Source organism: Dioscorea cayenensis, chromosome 12, assembly GCF_009730915.1.
Source record: "Dioscorea cayenensis subsp. rotundata cultivar TDr96_F1 chromosome 12, TDr96_F1_v2_PseudoChromosome.rev07_lg8_w22 25.fasta, whole genome shotgun sequence".
Taxonomy (NCBI): domain Eukaryota; kingdom Viridiplantae; phylum Streptophyta; class Magnoliopsida; order Dioscoreales; family Dioscoreaceae; genus Dioscorea; species Dioscorea cayenensis.
Window position 1 is genome coordinate 9666678 of NC_052482.1, and position 20928 is coordinate 9687605.

Below are 20928 nucleotides of genomic sequence, written 5' to 3' on the forward strand. Positions count from 1 at the left end.
CATTGATACTGTTCACACCACTCTTGAACCATCTTCATTATAGTTAAATAACAATTCTTGTGTTTCCGAGCACTATTCCCTATGGATACGACTATCCACTCACTATGGTACTTTATTACTTCAATAACCCATGTACTTGCGGTACACACACGCAATGGATGTGTCAAAGGTCAAGCGAGGCCAGATCATCAATGTACCTTACTATGAATATTGGTGCATTTAGTGAAGTATTAGGAAGAAGACTGTCGTCATGAAGTAGACTACAAGAAGCTTTACAAATGTCTCCTCCTCACTGTCTTTACTGTATACATGCTTGAATAGGTTTTCCTTTATTGCATCATGGTGCCGGTTATGCATTTTATTAAGAAATAACTACTCAAATTAGGAGTAAACCATCTCATGCTTGAAGGATATGATATCTCTATCACAACTAAGACCTAGAATGAGAGCCACATCTTCTGCCCTGAATGGCAGCATGCTTTCACCTATCTTAAAGTGTTGGTTGTGATCATAGTAAATCTATAGCAATGCGTCAAGCATACCTCTCTCTTGCATCACCGGTGCCACATCCATAAAATTGGCAAAAGGTGTTCCGCAGAGGATCTCCCAATGTCGCCTACTCATTTCTTTGTCAACTATGAGATTGTTTCGACAATAAAGGCTAGTTTCATTGAAGAACGAATTTGGCTTTGTAAGGTAAGCACAAAGTTTTTTGGAATTCTTGAGCATTAACATACAATAAGCTTCTGCCTATTTACTAACAGTGGTATTAAAGCAATCATTGCTTGTTTTCATCCATATTATGTTGTATGAGAATGATTTGCCATTTTCGCTAGAAATTGCTCATGCATGCATAATAAATTTGTAATGGTATACTATTTGTCTAAATTGGAGTAAAAACGAGTGAGCTTTGCACTAATGTTTTCATGTTTGATAATTGTGTATTACCTACATGAAATTATTATGCATGCTCATATGTGTTATGGATTTCATTTAGCATGATTACATATTTTAGCAATGAACTAAGGTTTTCATGTTTGATAATGGTGTATTACCTACATGAAATTATTATGCATGTTCATATGCGTTATGCACTTTATTAGCATAATTACATGATTTAGATGATATTTTAGCTATGAACTAAGGTTTTCATGTTTGATAATTGTGTATTAGCTACATGAAATTATTATTCATGTTAATATGTGTTATGGATTTCATTATCATAATTTCATGATTTAGATGATATTTTAGCTATGAACAAAGGTTTCATATTTGATGGTTGTGTATACCTACATGAAATTATTTATGACATTATTGTACATGATCATATGTGTTATTAATTTCATTAATTATTTATTGTATTTATGTGTTAAATGAGATAACGTTTCATTAATAATTTTAATAGACTATTTTTTTAATGATAAAAAAATATATAAAAGGTACAGTAAAGTAGATATCTTAAATCATTCTTAAGAAAATTGGAATCCTTGAGATAGTAGTTACTGGAATATAGATGTATTTGATGAGCTTATATTTAGTAAATTATAGTTTAAAATATTTTATATATCATATAAAATTATTATAAAGTAATATTCTATATGTAATAACTAAATGGTATATAGATTGTTAATTTTAAATAAATGTGTTAGATATAACTAGAGGTGGGCACGGGCCGTCCGGCAACCCGGCCCGACCCATGCCCGGCCCGGGACCGGCCCGCCGGGTCACTGACCCGGCGGGCGGTTCGATTGACTGCAGAACCCGTCCTGTCAGACGGGCGATTCTGAGTCAGACTTCTCCCAACCCGTGGCCCGGCGGGCCAACTCGCCAGGCCAGGCCCATATAAGAAACGGGTTGCAACCCGGCGGGTTGGGAGCCCGTTGAAGCTGGGCTTCAACGGCCATTATTTAATATTTTTTTTAAAAATTTCAAATTTTGAATTTTCAGAAATTCATTTTTTTTTTTAAATTCTTATAAATTTCTATATATACCCCCACCCCCCTATTATTTACTTTTTTACCAATTCTTACTCTTTCCCAACTCTCTACTCTCATACTCTCTTAATCTCCTACTTTCATTCTCTCTTAATCTCACTCTCTCAAAGCATATTATTTGGATTCTTGGAGTTTAATTATTTGAAGTCAACATTATCAAGCTTAATTCTTGGAGACTTGGAGTGGTGCAAATTTTGGATTTTCTCTTAATTTTTAACATTTCGGAAGTCCCCAATTAACAAGGTTGGTGATGATTTAATTTTTATGTTTAGTTATAGTTTTCTAGGCTTATCTTATTTTAATCATGCAAGTATTAGTTGTATTCTTGAAATATTTATTTTAATTATTAGTTTAGACTTGTGGTTTTTTAAAAGAAATGCATGAAATTATTATTTGTAGTTTTAGTTGACTTTTTTTTATAAATATTTGGACGAAATTATTATTGTAGACATGAATAAAAGTATTAGTTGAAATTGTTGATATTTATTTTAATTATTATTTTAGACTTGTGGACATATAAAAAGTGCATGAAATTATTATTTGTAGTTTTCATAGAGTTGTTTTTTTAAATAATTATATGAATTTATTTTTAAATATTTGCATGAAATTATTAGTTATATTCTTCATATTTATTTTTATTATTAGTATGGATATGTGCTTTTTTAAAAAAATACATGAAATTATTATTTGTAGTTTTTTTGTAGACTAGGTTTTTTTTAATATTTGCATGAAATTATTTTTTTGTAGAGTTGAATGATTTTGCATTTATGATATTTATTTTTTTATTATTAGTTTAGAGGTGTGGTTTTTAAAAAAATGCATGAATGTATTTTTTTTATGGACTTGTATGAAATTATCTTAACTTGTGGCGGTTTTTAAAAAAATACATGAAATTAATATTTCTAGTTTTTTTGCATGAACTTGTTATTCTTTAATATTTGCATGAAATTATTTTGTAGAGTTAAATGATTTTTTTTTTTGCATTTATGATATTTATTTTTATTATTAGTTTAGAGTTGTGGTTTTTTTTAAAATGCATGAATGTATTTTTTTATGGACTTGTATGAAATTATTTTTTTAACTTGTTGGAGTTTTAAAAAAATACATGAAATTAATATTTCTAGTTTTTTTGCATGAACTTGTTATTCTTTAATATTTGCATGAAATTATTTTTTTGTAGAGTTAAATGATGCATTTTATGATATTTATTTTTATTATTAGTTTAGAGTTGTGGTTTTTTTAAAAAAATGCATGAATGTATTTTTTTATGGACTTGTATGAAATTATTTTTAACTTGTGGGAGTTTTTAAAAAAATACATGAAATTAATATTTCTAGTTTTTTTGCATGAACTTGTTATTCTTTAATATTTGCATGAAATTATTTTTGTAGAGTTAAATGATGCATTTATGATATTTATTTTTTTATTATTTGTTTAGAGTTGTGGTTTTTAAAATGCATGAATGTATTTTTTTATGGAATTGTATGAAATTATTTTTTTAACTTGTGGGAGTTTTAAAAAAATACATGAAATTAATATTTCTAGTTTTTTTGTATATTTGGTTTTCTTAAATATTTGCATGAAATTATTTTTTTGTAGAGTTGAATGAATTTGCATCTTTAATATTTGTATGAAATTATTTGTTTGTATTTTATGATATTTGCATGAAATTATTATGTGTAGTTTTTTTATACTTGTTTTTTTTTAAAATATTTGCATGAAATTATTTTTAATATTCTTAAATAGTTTTAGACTTGTGTATGCATTTTTTTATATTTGCATGAAATTATTATGTGTAGTTTTTTTATACTTGTTTTTTTTTTGTAAATATTTGCATGAAATTATTTCATTATTAGTTGTAGACATGTGGTTTTTTTTAAATATTTGCATGAACTTGTTATTTGCAAACATTTGTAGACTTGTGTTTTTTTTTTGTAAATATTTGTATGAAATTATTATGTGTATTTTTTTTGTGGACTTGTTTTTGTAAATATTTGCATGAAATTATTTCATTATTAGTTGTAGACATGTGGTTTTTAAATATTTGCATGAACTTGTTAATTGCAAATATTTGTAGACTTGTGTAAATATTTGCATGAAATTATTTCATTATTAGTTGTAGACATGTGGTTTTTAATATTTGCATGAACTTGTTATTTGCAAATATTTGTAGACTTGTGTTTTTGTAAATATTTGCATGAAATTTATTTGTTGTACACTTGAATGAAATAAGTTATTGTATTGTAAATATTTGTATGAAATTATATGTTGAAGACTTGAATGAAATTAGTTGTTGTATTCTTAGATATTAAAATATGGCTTCACGTGGTGGATGCTCTTGAGGAAAAAGCGTTGTTGGATCGGTTTCCACTCCCACACCACCTACTCAAAAAAGCAATCCATTTCAAGATTTTGAGAGCCCAATAGAACAATCGACACCGGTTGATCTACCCTCACAAACCGGACAAGCAACCAACTCCACAGAAATTGCCCTCAAATCTAACATTTTTAAACTCATTTTACAAAGTTGTATAATAATGATGGCATTGTAACACATGGTAAATGTAACTATTGTGGTTCCGAATTTAAATATTGTAAGGGTGGAGGATATGGCACATTCAATAGACACTTGGAGAAGAAGCACCCGGACAAGCTTGGACATGCTCGATCACAGTCACAAATTTGATTCACTATGGATGAAGGTACAGGTACTCGATCATCTCTATTTACATTTTCGCAAGCAAAATACAAGGATAAAATTGCTGAGACAATTTCCGTCGAGCGCTTGCCGTTCAACTTCGCTGAACGGTGTCAAGTTCAAGAATGCATCAATGACACACTACAACCGGCATGTAAGAAGGTTTCAAGGAGGACAATTCAAAGAACAATATTCAAACAATACAAGAATGGTAGGGAACAACTTTCTGAGTATTTTCGTACTTTTAACTCTTCGGTTTCTTTATGTTCCGATATTTGGACCGATGTTTTTCATGAAAATTCTTTTAGGGGTATTACGGCACATTGGGTTGATGACAAGTGGAATATCCAAAAGCGCGTTCTCGCTTTTAGGGTGTTCAACGAGTCTCATAGCGCCGATAATATTTATAGACTTATGCGTGGAGTTATCGAAGAATTTGGTTTAATGTTCAAAATTTTTTCGATTTCTTTTCATAATGCCTCCGCTAATACGGCCTCAATTAAAGATTTTTTGAGGCCTTCATGTGGTGGAAAATATTTTCATATAAGATGTGTTTTTCATGTTTTAAACTTATGTGTGCAAAGTGGTTTGGAAGAGCTTAAAGAATTTGTACTCCCCGTTAAGGAGGTCATAGCTTATATGGGAAAAAGCATGACCCTCATAAAACAATGGGCTCGCTATTGTAAAGCACATAACATGAGGGTCAAAAAATTCCCTAAAGATATCAAAACAAGATGGAACTCAACTTATCGGCTTCTTAGTGCAACATTTCCCTATAGGACATTGTTGACTAAGTTTGTTAATGATTCCTTACTTGGTTTTTGTTTATATGAGTATATCTGGGTAATTATAGCTCGTATTATTGATTTGCTTGTAGTTTTTAACACATGTACTAATTTGTTTTCGCAAGTTTATTTTCCTACTTCCCATTTATTTTTATATGGTGTTGTTGACGTGACTGAACAATTTTGGAAGTTTAGATTAGATCCACAATTGTTTAGTGCGTTGATCACTATGAAAATTAAATGGTTGTCTTATTATAAAAATATACCTCCTATTGCTTTAGTTGCATTTGTTCTTGATCCAAGGCAGAAGCTAGAAGGTTTGCAGGAATATTTGGACGCATATTACAAATTCTTAGGATTCAATGGAGGACAAGATTCCCAACCGGTTCCCATGAGCTTGCCCATGAGTGACGTGGATACTCAAGAATCTGAACTGGACTCCGACAGCATTGTGGATGTCAATGAAATTGTTGTTGATACTAGGAGTCAACTTGTTGAATTATATGATAGTTATTGTATTAGATATAGTCATATAGTTCCACAGGTTGCACAGGAGGCAGTAGGACAATCTAGCAGTGGTGGAGGAGAATCATTCCGGCAGAGGCAAGCAAAGAAGAAACCAAGGGGATCACAATATATAGAGCTCGACTTGTACTTAAACACTACCTTCCGGTTCTCAGAAGAAATCAACACGTATATGACTTTCAACGTCCCTCAACCGGGTGGCAAGGTAATGAAAAATCCGTACCCCATTCTTTCACTAATGGTAAAGGATATTTTTTTGCGTGTCCTATGTCTACGATGAGCTTGCGAGCAGACTTTTAGCGCAAGTGGAAACATGTTGGATTCAACATGTTCGCAATTGACCCCACAAAATATTGAAATTCAAGTTTGCACGGATGACTGGAAACGTGCTCAAGTTCGGCAACAAGAAGCAGAACAAGGAAGTCCAGATGCTAGTGATTTCTTCTACACAGATAACATGATGAGCACACCTGGCTCGACAGTCATTGAGTCCTACCAAGACCTAGATGGTACCGATTAAGTAAGTGGGTGACCGATTACACTGTGTAACAGAACTACGTAGGCTTTGATTCCTCTCACACCCAGGAGGATACGTAGGCAACTTGATTCGGCATGTAAACGAATTAAGTCCAAGCCATTTATTTTCAAATTTAGTGTAATTTAAAATTTTAGTGAAATTTAGTGTAATACATGGGACATCTCTTATTATTTTGAAAACTTGTAGTCTTCATTTTTGGGGTCTTAATTGATTCATTTTTTTTCTAGAAAATTTTTCCGAATTTTTCCGAATTTTTCACAAATTTTTTTATTTTTTTTATTTTTTTGAATTTTTTTCCGAGTTTTCTGTCTTTTTTTTGAATTATTATTTTTAGGTGGGCCAATCGAGCCGGCCCGGCCGGGCTTCGGGGCCCGGCTCCCTGTGACCCGGACCCTCCGGGTCCGATGGGCCAACCCGGCCCGGCGGGTTCTGCACCTAGCCGGGCCAGGTCCGGGTCGGTGGGCTGGTGAACCGGACCCGGCGGGTCGGGCCTGCCGGGCCCGATTAACCGGCCCGTGCCCACCTCTAGATATAACCTTTCAAAACATCTATTGAGTAATAAAATTAATTAATATATTTTAAAAGAGTATTATGACTTTTCAATGATGCTATTGGACCTAAAAGATGTGACACTTCACATGTAGCATTTGAAGGTTAATGGTTTCATTAAAAAAAAAAGTTGTAACTCTTCGAAAAAGTCTTTTGGAGGCTATAATATTGGTTAATTCAAGTCATTTGATATATAGAAACCATTTATATTAAACCAATTTGGTCATCTAACTTTTTCTTCTAAAGTAGTGATATTTTAGAAAATCACAGTTTTCCAAAAGCATGATCTTCCGTTGTATCCTGAGAGAGACACCATAAAATGCTCTTAGGGGATCTTTGTGATAGGGCGAACAAATCTCTCTAAAAATAATATAAAAGCGCTGCACAAATCTCTCTAAAAATAACATAAAAGTGCTTTTGAATTGATCTTATTCGATAAATTAGTACACCAACCCTATTTATTCCTAATACTAAAAATATATAAAATCTTATTAATGTATTAATTCAACTGATACAAACTTAGATCAACTAAGTAATTAATTTTAAATTCAAATCATTATCTTAAAAATAAAATTTAAAATTAAAATTAATTAAAATAAAATAAAATAAAATAAAATAAATAACGCTCTATGAGCCATATACATATATAATCAATGGTTCAAGTGTTTGCATACGTCTGAAAGACCTATCAACCACAATCGTAAAATAATATTATCAAAGAACACCACGAGAGCCAAAACTACGTCAACACTCAAAAACACTAAATTTCACGAAGATCATTAGCTGATTCAAAGCGCTGCTCCATAACAAGCCTCTCATTTTTAAATGAAGATTCTAAAGATTAACATATCATAAATAATGTACAAGCGGGATTTCAAGCCAATGTGTTACAAGCCCAATTTAGTCCCAAAGTGATAGAGTCTATGGGCATATATGTGAAGACCAACCCCACTCTGTTAAACTAGTTTTTTTAGCCCACATCACTTTATTGAGAGAGTCTATGGGCATATATTTGGAGACCAACCCCACTCTGTTAAACTAGTTTTTTGAGATTGTAGGTCCCCGCTGTGTGCATCACAATGTCGTTTTGTTCGCATCAACTTGACCTTCTTTTTCTGATTGTAAACATTGACAAAATCGACACATTAAATCAAATTCATCCACAGTGACATCTAGAAAACATGATTGACTAATAGCTGTATCTATGAAGAGGTGGTTGACATTTTGAATCATCTTTGTTTGTCAAGTCTTTCAGTCCGCACACTTGAACTGGTCGCTCAACTGGAACTCCCGCACCTTCTCGCTCCAATTGTATGCAGTATTGACCAAAAGTCTCGGGACTCACTTGAAGCCTGAAGTCGAGACTAAACAAGAAATTAAGCTCTAGTTTGTTCATCTCACGAGTGCTAACTCCTCCAACCTTTGCATAGTATGCGTTGCTGAAAAATCTGCAGTTAAAAGGTTATATTCAACTTTGTTTGACAGTAACATGAGATAAGTGATGCTATAATATCAATGAAAATCATGAGGTGCAGCAAACTATCTTCTATCAACTTCATTGGTTGCTTTTGTTTTCTTTGTAATAATTCATGTCCCAATGAGAAACAATTTCAGAAATAATAGAACCGATTGAATTCCAACATATATATATTCAATGGATAATTGACAAGCTATTCCAACGCCCACCCAATAATTTCATTTTTGGCTTTGATAAAGCTCAGCATGGCACTGTCTAACGAGCCGACACAAGACGATCACTATCAGCCAAGTCTTAATTTATTCAATGTTGCCTGTGCATTTCTAATTTCAATTTGATGATATATTTCTGAGAATTTTACAATTTTGATGCTGTAAATTTGAGAGGTAAACAGCTAATAGCTGTGTAATCACAATTGAAGAGAGATTATTTACGTGAAGAGAAGTGATGCCTTTGCAGAAAAGGCGAATGCAAGGCATGCCTATAGATCAATTTTTCGGGTCTTAATTCCAAAAATATAAACCAATATGTTTCTCCTTTTACTTTAGAGTCAATGTCAACCTATCATCCATGAATCACTAAGTTCAAATGCCTTGAAATACTACAAGAACTATAATGGAATCATTTAGATTAGATACCAACGACATTGTAAAGCAGCGTCATTTATCACTTTCTTATTTAGCTTAAAAGGTAAACAACAGTTTACTAAATACCCTTACATGCCAGTAGTTGCTCTACCTACTTCCTAAAGACTATCTGAAGTGGTCTTTCTTAATACCATTTACCATTATCAATGTTTGCACATCATCATATTATATCTCTGGTACAAACTCCTGGTTGTCTCTTTAATTTTCAGAAGAGAAGGATAAAAAATTATCTCAAAATGCATATGCATAAACTATACACATAAGTTGGATAAGCATACAAGGTTGCTTCCAAAAATGCTGTTGATATAATGATACACTGATCAATAACAAGTATCAACAAATTCAAAATTCTTGAAATAGCAATAATTGCAACGAGAAACAGGGGAAACAATGAATAAGTTACAAAGTTAAATTCTAATGAGAAGTAAAAATGGTTAATAGATTTTTAATATCAAGAAGCCATATTAATGAAATAGGTATTAGGCACTTACGCATCATCAATGAACTTGGCTGCTATGACTACACTTGTGATCAGTAAACGATGAACATTTAGAGAAGTTAGACGAACATCTGGTCGCTGAAGGAACCTGTCAATATATATGTTCGCAAGCACAAAGCATGATGGGCTGCACTTTGAATACTTAAATATACGTTCCATATACATTTGTATGCTTAATTCAGGTGCTCGTAGCCCATGGAAAACAGTAACAATCTCTTTGGCCCTCGTCACATCCATTGATTTCTCATTCTTCTGGACAACTCTATCCAGATGCGAGCACAAAGATGACAACACAAGCGGAAAAGTAGAAGCTCCATTTTTTGAGCCACTTAGGCCCAGAGCTACATATAGCTCTGGGAAAATGGCATTAGTGTCAAGTGTCATTGTTGTGATCTCACCACTGCAACCAATTTCATGTATATGATTAGATTAGTGAGAGCAGTGAGTTATTCAGCAAACAAACCCGAACTAAACATGAGCCTGAGTACATGAATATACCATGGAACATTCAACAGAATTCTCAGAACTTATGATGGATTACAAGCATGAAACATCAGCAGACTACAATTTTTTGTTCACTTGGGCACTAACCAATGCCAATCCAAAGTCGTCAAATTGTTTAAACCAACAAAAAGAGAAGCAAATCCATGGAGTAAAAAATGTATGACTTAATTATCAAGTGGGAAAATTTTCATACAATTAGCAGAAGTTATAGTTGATTGCATGCAATATAAATGTCTACAAATTAACAACTATTTTTAGTTTATTTGGAGAAGGCAACTTTAATCAGAAAAATTTTAGACATTGGACAAGAGCATGAAATTACTCAACTTAAAATTATAAAAGAGAAACAAATCTGCAACAAAAATTGTATTATGACTTGGCATTCAATGCAGAAAAAACATGATATATAAACGGAGAAAACATAAAATGTTCAAAAATCACAAAGCATCTGAATGTAGCCTCTGTGGCTCCTCCATTGATAATTAATTAAAAAAAAGTAAAAATAAAAAATAAAAACTAGTTTTAGCTGACTTGGAGAGTGATCAAGTTCAAGCAAGAAATTATCTAACTTAAAATCAACAATAGACAGACATATCTCAAACCAGAACCAGCAATATGACTTGATACTCAAACAGTAAAAACATAAAACAATCAACAATCACAAAACCATGGAAACACAGCAGCCTCAGTGGGTCTCTCACTCTATACAAATAGAACTAAAAACCAAAATCAAATCTAACCAGTGATGACAAACACCATGACCTGCATACCACCACATGTGTGAAAAAAACCATCTCATTACCATTACTAGCATTCTTTCTTAACAATGGTGCCGATCACCAATATCACAAAACATCTAAATGTAGATGCCTCGCAGGTTTTTTTCACTCCCTCTACTAATCCAAGAACTCACTTTAGCTTATTTGGAGATTGACCAACTATAATCACTAAGTTATCACCTTAAACTCAACAAAAGAGAAACAAATCTTGAATTCCAGCAGTCTGATAACTTATGATATCCGAACGGGAAAAAAGACATCAAAATCCAGCAACGTACGTAAGTCTCTCTCACTCTCTGAAAATTAAATCAAACCATGCATACCACCCAAAGTGCCAAAAATTCCATCTTGCTACCATAAATAGGTTTCTTTCCAAGGAATGCCGACAACAATAGCAGCAACAATACTCAGCATTCCAGAACAATCAATGAGAGCACAAAGAGAACACTAATTTTTATCTTGCTTGAAGAATGACCAAAGAGTAACAAATCTGGAACCAACTTGGGTTTGAAACATGAAAACACAAACAAATCAACAATCACAAAACAGAAAACATCTAAATCCAGAGTCTAAATCAAATCAAACACATGCATACCATCAAAACTGACAAAAATTCCATCTTTGTACGAAAATAAACTTCTTTCTCAGCAATAACAGCAGCAGCAGCAGCAGCTGTACTTGCTTTTCCAGAACAAGTGAGTCAATGAGAGCAAAAGAGAAGATATAGAGAAGAGACCAAAGATGGAAGATTGAACTCAGGTTTCTCCTCCACTGATGAGCTACTTGCGGTCTGAGCTGGAGGTAGTGTCGGTGATGGTGTGGTCACGGGTACACCGCAATGGCTATGGGAACGTGTGACGCACTACCAAACTTTTCAGTGGTTGTTATCGCCATTAGGATTGGCACATCTAACTCCATTTTCACACCCAATTCCACCACCGCAATTGATGGATAGCCTAAAAATCCAATTTTTCTTCATTTTTTTTGAAAAACGAGGGCATGGGAAGCGCAGTGGGTGGGTGATTGATTCAGCAGCTTCGGATTTGTCGCCAAGTTCATCGATGTTGTTACTCTCGTGAAGCAAATTTTAGATCTTTGTGAAAGAGGTCAAAGGTGTTTGCTGTTTTACCAAATTAACCAAATGAAAATAATATATATATTATATATAAGAGTCAGTGTAATATGTAGATGTTTGTTGCATATCTATATATGTTTGTTGATCAATATCTAGTTTGGATTACGGTAATGGAATGAGAGGGCATGAGGTAATAAAAGAGATGGGAAAAGAATGGGTAGAGATGATAATAGAAAAGATGTTTGGTTAAAAATAGGGCTGATAACGGGGCGGGGAATCCCAGATCCCCGCGGGGACCCGACCCGACCTGACGGGGACGGGGATTCCCCGGTTCATTCCCCCTGTGGGAGTGGGGAAGGGGGCCAACCCGTCCCCGTCCCTGTTTATTAAATGGAGCGGGGACGGGGATTGCTATCCCCGCCCCGCGGGGTCCCCGTCCCCGTTTATTAAATGGAGCGGGGATGGGGATTGCTATCCCACTCCCATGGGAGTCCCCGTCCCCTAGTTAAAAAAATATATATATATATATAAATTTAAATTATTTACAATTTTCTCATTTTTTTATAAATTATCTCATTAAATTTCGTTTTGCTTAAACATTTAGAGTATTTTGTTTTTGTAGAATTTTTGTTTTTGTTGGTTTGTTGAGACTTTTATTTTTGAATGATTTTTTTATGTTTATCATGTGTGTTAGTGTGTATTAGTATTAGATTTTTTACAAAAAAATCAAACAAAACTTATAGGTATATGGGGATCCCCGAGGGGATGGGGACGGGAGATAACTCCCCGCGTCGGGGGAGTCGGGGATGGGGATTCCCCGTCCCCGGCCCGCCCCGTTACCAGCCCTAGTTGAAAAAACAATTCATGAGTTGGAATGGGAAAATAAAAGAGTAATTTATTAGAAATTGAAAAAATAATAAAAGGATATGATATAAAATTACTTTTATACCATTAATATAAATAAATAAATTATGTTGTTTATGAAATATTTTAAACAAATTTTACTTATTATTACTAATTATTTAAATTACTTATTAATTATTTTATGACTTATATTTGAAATAAATATTTATTTAATATACTTATTATATGATTATTGTGATTAAATATTAATTATTTTAATATTAAAACATTTATATTAAATATAAATATTTATTTATTATAATTATTATATTATTATTATATTAAAATATTAATTATTATAATATTAATATATCTATATTAAATATAAATATTTATTTAATATAATTTATATAATTATAATAATTAAATATTAATTATTTTAATATTAATATATTTATATTAAATATAAATATTTATTTAATATAATTATTAATGATTATTATAAATAAATATTAATTATTTTAATATTAATATATTTATATTTATTTAATATATTAATATATTGTGAGGGGTAAAATGGGTAATTTACACACATTCCACCTTTTATCCTTCTTCATTCCCCCGAATATGGGGGGAATGAACCATTACCTTGTGGGGGTTAATGGTAATCCCCTCAGGGTAATGATTACTTCCTTAAAAATCCATCCAAACATGGGAATGAGTCATGATTCCCTCAATGGAGAACCAGTACTGCCATCCAAAGGCCCTTTAATGTTGTCATTCCTCCCTCACCCGTCCTAACCCTATTTGTCCATAACCCCACTTATCGCTTTCACCACTCTCTTCTCTTACTTTTTATCATTTATAAACGTGTCCGTAGATTTGAAATCTACAACATCCAACGTTGTCATATCTCCCCTGGATTCTCCCCCTCTTCTCTTTTTTTTTCTAAATCCTAACCTTACTCGTGACTTTCATCACTATTTTTTTAACATTAACAAATGAACTAATATTTATATATTAGGGTTTGTTTTTTATATAATTTTTCTTGGTTTTGGTTATTCTTACTTTCATCATCCAATTTCAAAATGTTTAATTTGCTAATTAACATTATTTTAACTTCAAAAAATTTAAGCTCTTCTCAATTTATCTCAATTTAAAAAACTAAGGGTTTGTTTGAATTAGCTTCCGGAAAGCCCGGAAATAAGTTAAGCACTTTTATGTTCAAAAAAACTTGTTCGTATTGCTTTTTTTGTAGAAGCAGAAACTGGTAAAAAAAGGTATAATACTGTTTTTTTAGAAGCTGCTCATCTGGAAAAGCACTTTTCAGAAAGCTATTTTGGGTTATAAAATTACTAAATTAGCCTTATGAAATAAAGAATTGACTGTGTTTTTATATTTTCCCCTAATCTTTCACAATAATAATAATAATAATAATAATAATAATAATAATTTATTATTATTATTATTGTTACTACTATTGTTATCAATAGCAATTACTATGTTTTGAATGAAATATTATAATAACTCAATGAATGCCCATTTTTGTAATTTATAATTAAAAAAGTTCTTTTAAGAATGCACATCAAAACAACTTCACACATATAAAAGTACTTCTACATTAACTTATTCAAACATAAAACACTGAGAACCACTTAACTTACTCTAAGAATCACTTTTTTAAAAGTCCTCTACCAAACTGGAAAAAAAAACACTTATTTTGTAAGCCAATCCAAACAGCCTAAGGAGTTGCTTGGATTGGCTTTTGGAAAGCTCAGAAGTGCTTGACTTAGAAAAAAAAACACTTATTGGCTCAAAAAAACATATTTGTATTAGCTTTTTGCAGAAGCAAAAACTAATAAAAAAGCTGAAAACAGTTGTTTTTCATAAGCTAACCATGGTGCTTCCTGAAAAAGCATTTCTCAGAAGCTATTTTGGGGGTTGTTAAATTACTAAGTTATCTTTATCAAATAGAGAAATGACTATGTTTTTATACTTTTTGTTTCCCCAATAATAATTATAATTGTAATTATAATTATAATCATAATACAGTAGTATTACTATAATAGTATTAGTATTAATATTAGTATATTAGTGTATTAGTATTAGTATATTATTATTATAATAAAAAACACTTTTAGGCTCAAAAAAACATGTTTGCATTAGCTTTTCTACATAAGCAGAAGCTGATAAAAAAAAAGCTAAAAAAACAGTTTTTTTCATAAGCTAGCCATGTGATGCTTTTGGAAAAAAAAACATTTTTTAGAAGTTGTTTTGTGTTTATGAAATTACTATGTTAACCTTATGAAATAAAAAATTTCCCCTAATCTTTTCACAACACTATTTATAATAATAATTATTATTATAATTATAATAATAATAATAATAATTATTATTATTATTATTATTATTATTATTATTATTACTAGTAGTAGTAGTAGTAGTAGTATTAGTAATAGTAGTAGTAGTAGTAGTAGTATTTGTTAGTTCCGCCGGTGTGGCACACAAGATTGGTAACCCAGTTTGGCGTCCACTCGCCTACGCCTGTGGGGCCAAGCCCAGAGATAAACAATCCACTAAAAGAGATGAAAATAATTGAGTACAAACACTTTGTCACTCACTCTCACAAATAAAGATCACTATCCTCTCTAGATTGTCTAGTGCCCTCACACTCTTCTCCTCAAGAGTCACATACAATCTCAGAGCAAGGTAGCTTATATAGACGCCTCAACGTCCCAAATGTAGCACATACCACTTTTAGAATCTCCACAGCTATTAATTTAAAAAACTTCCAAAAATTAGCACATACCTAGTTAGGCAAGAATTCTCGGCTGAGTTAGCGATGACTGCTTGACATGGCCAGCTAGGTAAAATTTTTCAGCTGACTCAATGATGTAAGCATGACCCATCCTATTAAGTCAAATTTTCTCTACTGAGTCAGTGACGACTGACTATCACACCTACTTAGACAAGATTTTTGGGTTGAATCAGTGACTACTAGCTGGCACAGTAGGCAAGGCAGAATTTCTTAGCTGACTCAGTGATATCAACCTGACCCGTTCTACCAAGTCAGATATTCTTGGCTGATTCAAATATGTCTAATTGGCCCAAGTGGTTAGGCACTATTTTTTATCTAACTCAGTGACGGTCGATTGGCACTGCCAGCTAGGTATAATTTCACGGTCGACTTAGAGATGGCAACCTAACCTGCCTTGCTACTTCAGATTTTTTTTTTTGGTTAAGTCAGTAGTGGCTGGCTGTCCCACCTAGTTAGGCAAGATTTTTCATCTTAGTTAGTGATGGTAAATTGGCACTCCATCTAGGATGAATTTCTCAGTTGTCACCAACTCAACATGCCTAGTTTGATTTTCTCTTCTAGGTCATTGATGGGCTGGTTGTCCCATTTTGTTAGCCGGGATTTTTTGGTTGAGTCAGTGACTTATGACTGGCAAGTCTGGTTAAGAAGAATTTCTCTACTGACTTAGTGATGGCAGCCTGATCCTTCTTGCCAAGTCAGATTTTCTCTGTTGAGTTGGTGACTGATGTCTGTCCCATCTAGTTAGGCAAAAATTTTTGGCGGGGTCTGGAAGCCTAGCTAGGCAAAATTGGTTGACTCTGTGATGCCGACTTGACCTACCCTACCAAGTCAGATTTTCTTGGTTGAGTCGGTGATGGCTGGGTACCCTACCTGGTTAAATAACCAGCTAGGCAGAATTTCTCAGCTAACTCAATAACACCAACATAACCCATCCTGCCATGTCAGATTTTCTCGACTGAGTCGATGATAGTTGGCTGTCTCACCTAGTTAGATAGGATTTTTTGGCTAAGTCGATGACAACTGGCTATCCCACCAAGTTAGAAAAAGTTTTTTGGTTGAGTCAGTAATAGTGGGCTAGCACAGCCGGTGAGGCAGCATTTCTCAGCTGATTAAGTGGTGCCATCTTGACTCGTCCTACCAAGTCAGATTTTCTCTGTTGATTCGAAGACGTCTGACTGCCCCAATTAGTTAGGTAGGATTTTTTGGCTGAGTCAGTAACGGTAGGTTAGCACTGGCTGCTAGGTAGAATTTCATGACTGATTCAGAGACGCCAGCCTGACCAACCCTTCCAAGTCAAGTTTTATCTGCTGAATCAGTGACAGCCGGCTGCCCTACCTAGTTTGGCAAGTAATAAACTTGAGCTTAACATGTTGGATTTTGTTTGAGGTGTTAGGTAAAGATCGGATGGTCACGAAGACACCGAGTTCATCTTCCACCACCCATTCCACCACTTTCCCTTCCATTCCTTCATTCATGCACTTTCTTGAGCTCTCTCCTTCATTCTCTTGGTGTTTTGAGTTATTAGAGTTGCAGCTTGTGATTGATTATTGTTCTTCTTCACATTCTTGACTTTCTTGTGATTCTGTTGAGTCATTGGAGGGCTTGCAGATGCAAAATGCAAAAAGAATCGAGTTTGATCCTTCTTAAGCATAAAGAAGGACTAAATTGTTCACTCTATCCCATCATCATGGACTATATTGTAATAAACTTATATATATCTATATCTATATATATATATATATATATGTATGTATATTTAATAAAGATCTTTAATAATTTAATGGTTAATATGAATTTAAGCTATTATTTGTAGGAATATGTTAACAAATAAGACTTGTACAGTTTCAACATCTATAATAAGCTCATAATTGAATGAAACTAATATGATTAACATGATTCATAAATCCAAAATTATATATATATATATAAGAAAAATGAAAAACAAAGAAAGATCACCTCTTGATAAGATTTCACACTTTAAAGTGCCATAATCCTATCACAGTTATCTCTCCACTATTTTTGAGCTTCCCAAGCATTAAACATTTCCGCCCTTCAAATCACATAAAACTAAAGTTAAATACTTGCAAACATTATATGCTTTAACAAGTATTCCCACAAGTAAAATCATATACTTGTCATGGGTATTTTTATTTAAAAAAAAAAGGTACCTAAAACATATCTTTTTGAGAAGATTAGAACCATTAGGTAATGCCACCAAAGTTATATAGACTCCTGGCTCAGCTTTTGCTATCCACTCTTCTTCTCTTTTAGCCTCCAAAACTTCAACTACTTCACTTAACCTATTGGTCTTCTCTTCTTTATTATTGTGAGATAGAAAATACGCGTCCTGGAGTCATGTCGGTGAAGCAACACTGGGTGATATAATGAATCACAAATGTTATTCATTTTATTTATTTTAATTTTGTGAACTCTTTCATTCCTAATAGAGGCAATCCTCTATTATTAATTACCCCATATTAAAACCTCATGAACCTCCAATTAAGATCGCGAGTACAAGTAAAGACAATAAAATTGTGAATTATAAATTTCATTATTTATTTATTTCATATATATATATATATATATATATATGTTTTCATATTACCTCATTTACATGTGAACATATATATATATATATCACTGCATGTGCCTTGTTACCATACTGCATTGCCACCTTGAGATATATATATATATATATCTCATTACCGCCTTGAAATTTGTATTTTTTTAAAACAAGTTTTGCTGCTAGCTCGAGATGAGCATTTTGACGTTGCTTTGGGATGGGTGTTTTTATCAATGACTCTACATTAGAATGTTTCTTCCTCTTCATTACTAGTTGCCTAGTGGTAGTACATGCTTGCATGCATGCATGCAATGGTTTTTTTTTATTTACTACTACAAAACTAGTAGTATTCTTGTTCAATTCTCACATAATAGAAGAAACACGGACATAGGTCGCAGCTTGGCCTCAGCTTTCCAACATTTTCAATATCCTCAACAACCTTCATTCCATCAAAGGAGGCCCTACTCAAACCTTTCCTAGTAAAACCCACTGAATACAAACCACGCTGTCCTTTCCAACATATGGACTCATATTCCTCCTATATGTCACTCTCCTTTAGCCAATATGGTACGTTGATCTTGTAACCAATTGCAAAGATAACAACACTAAAGTCCTCCCATGTATTATCCATGAACTTTATGCCATGTTTCATTAATCTTTTCGTAGCCTTGCGCACTTTGATTTTTATTTATTATTTTTATTATTATTTTTATATATTTAATTTTTAGTGAGTGAAAAATCAAAGATAGTGGGAAGAGATTTTTTTATTTAATAAGAGGTTGAGAATGTACAAATAGGCGGTAGTGTGGTGGTGGTGGTGGTGATTATGCATGAATTGGATTTTTAATTACTTCATTCTTGAGAGGATGAAGAAGGGATTGCATGAAAAGAAGAGAAAAGCTATTCAAAGTGTCCTCCTAACACGATTTCATGCATTCAAAGTCTGGCTGATTTGGGATAAGCTGCATCAAAACTTGCTTCTCTTATAAATTTCCAAGCAAAGTTCATTAAGTTATTATCATTAACAAGAGAGTGAATAAACACTGATAGAAAATTTAAATGGTTCTTAGGCAACAAATTCTTCATCTTGTTGATAGTTTACAAGAATCATAATTATGGATTTGTGCTTATGAATTGTGGTCATGATTTAGAATTGTTGAGGTCAACTCTGTTGGAAAAGATTAGAGAAAACCACACGCCAACACTCAAAGAAGAAGAACAATATTTTTTACGCGATCAACAGACTCACATCTTTTTAGTCTTCTTATATTGATATTAATAACTGAATTCAAACTTTGTTCCTTATCCACTAAGAAACTATATAGATTCAAAGTAACAAACTTATCCAAACATAATCCTAAATGCAAATGCAATTTACAAAATAACAAGGGTCATAATTGCAACCATAAATGCCTAAATGCAATATATAAATAATATAGGGTCCTAAATATGATAACAAGATTAATTCAACATTCACCCCCTTAATCTTGTTGTGTCTTTCTCACGCCCTCCAGGTTGATCTTATCTCATAGCTCGACAAACTTTTGGTATCCAAGGGGCTTTGTCAGGATATCTTTAAGATGCTCCTCCATTTTGACGTGCTTAACTTTTATGTCACCTTTCTGAACACAATCACGAATAAAGTGATATTTAGTGTCGATGTACTTACTCCTTTCGTGATGTACTGAATTCTTTGTCAAGATGCTCAATGCCTGAAAATTAAAATGACCATACCAGGCATACCATAGCCACGCCACATCTCCAAGTTCTCCAAGCAAACATATAGGATGTGTTGCCTTAAGACTGAGTATATACAATCTGTTCTTTAATCTCTTCACCCTTGCGAACAACCTTCCACCTTTATTATAGACACACAAGTACCCTCCTTTTATCACCGACTCTCATCCATGCTCATCAAATTGCCCCAAAATCACAATATTGCTGCACAAATTAGGTATGAAGTAAACATTTATGAGAAGACGATGCTCACCGTTTTGACACTGAAACATTACAGTGCCTTTTCCTTGGATGTCTATGACAGAATCATCACCAAACTTGACTCTCCTAACCACTCTCTTATCCGACTTCGAGAACTGGCTTAGGCTCCCATCATGTGGTTACTTGCACCGTGTCAAGATGCCACAAGTTGTTCTCATACACCATTTCCTTACTTCTAAGACCATGCTTGTTGTTCACCTCGTGCAACATGATCTCCTTTGTCGCGTGCTTCATGTCTTGCAAGGGTTCACACACTTCAGTCATAAGTAGTACCGGCTCATCATCATCATCTTGTTTCTCCACAAAATGAGTTGTCATGAGTAGTGCCGGCTCATCATCTTGTTTCTTCACAAGATGGGCTTCCTCATCCTTCTTCTTGAATCTGTACTCATAGGCATAATGAATACAATAGTGATAATTATAGCATTTCACCTCTGTCTTGTCAAAATTCCTTTCTTGATGAGTGCCTTCATTTCCACTGTTGTCATCACTGTGTCCACATCCACACTCATGGCCATGCTAGTTGCTTTCTCCTCATCCTTTTGATGAGTTTGACGCACCTTTGCCTTCTTCTCTCACATTCCATTTGGTCTATGTCAATAGAATGTGTTCTTCTTCCTCGTCCTGGTAACCTCG

The 20928-nt window shown here is 33.3% G+C and overlaps 1 protein-coding gene across 1 annotated transcript; it reads right to left on the reverse strand.

The window, feature by feature from the left end:
• Positions 1 to 7873: 7873 nt before the first annotated feature.
• LOC120273996 (cyclin-P3-1-like) lies at positions 7874 to 12157 on the reverse strand. Its single transcript, XM_039280743.1, has 3 exons — positions 11591 to 12157; positions 9705 to 10112; positions 7874 to 8537 (listed from the first exon to the last, which is right to left on the reverse strand). The coding sequence occupies exons 2-3, from the start codon at positions 10094 to 10096 to the stop codon at positions 8279 to 8281; spliced, it is 651 nt and encodes a 216-aa protein (XP_039136677.1). The 5' UTR covers positions 10097 to 10112; positions 11591 to 12157; the 3' UTR covers positions 7874 to 8278.
• Between the last annotated feature and the right edge of the window lie 8771 nt (positions 12158 to 20928).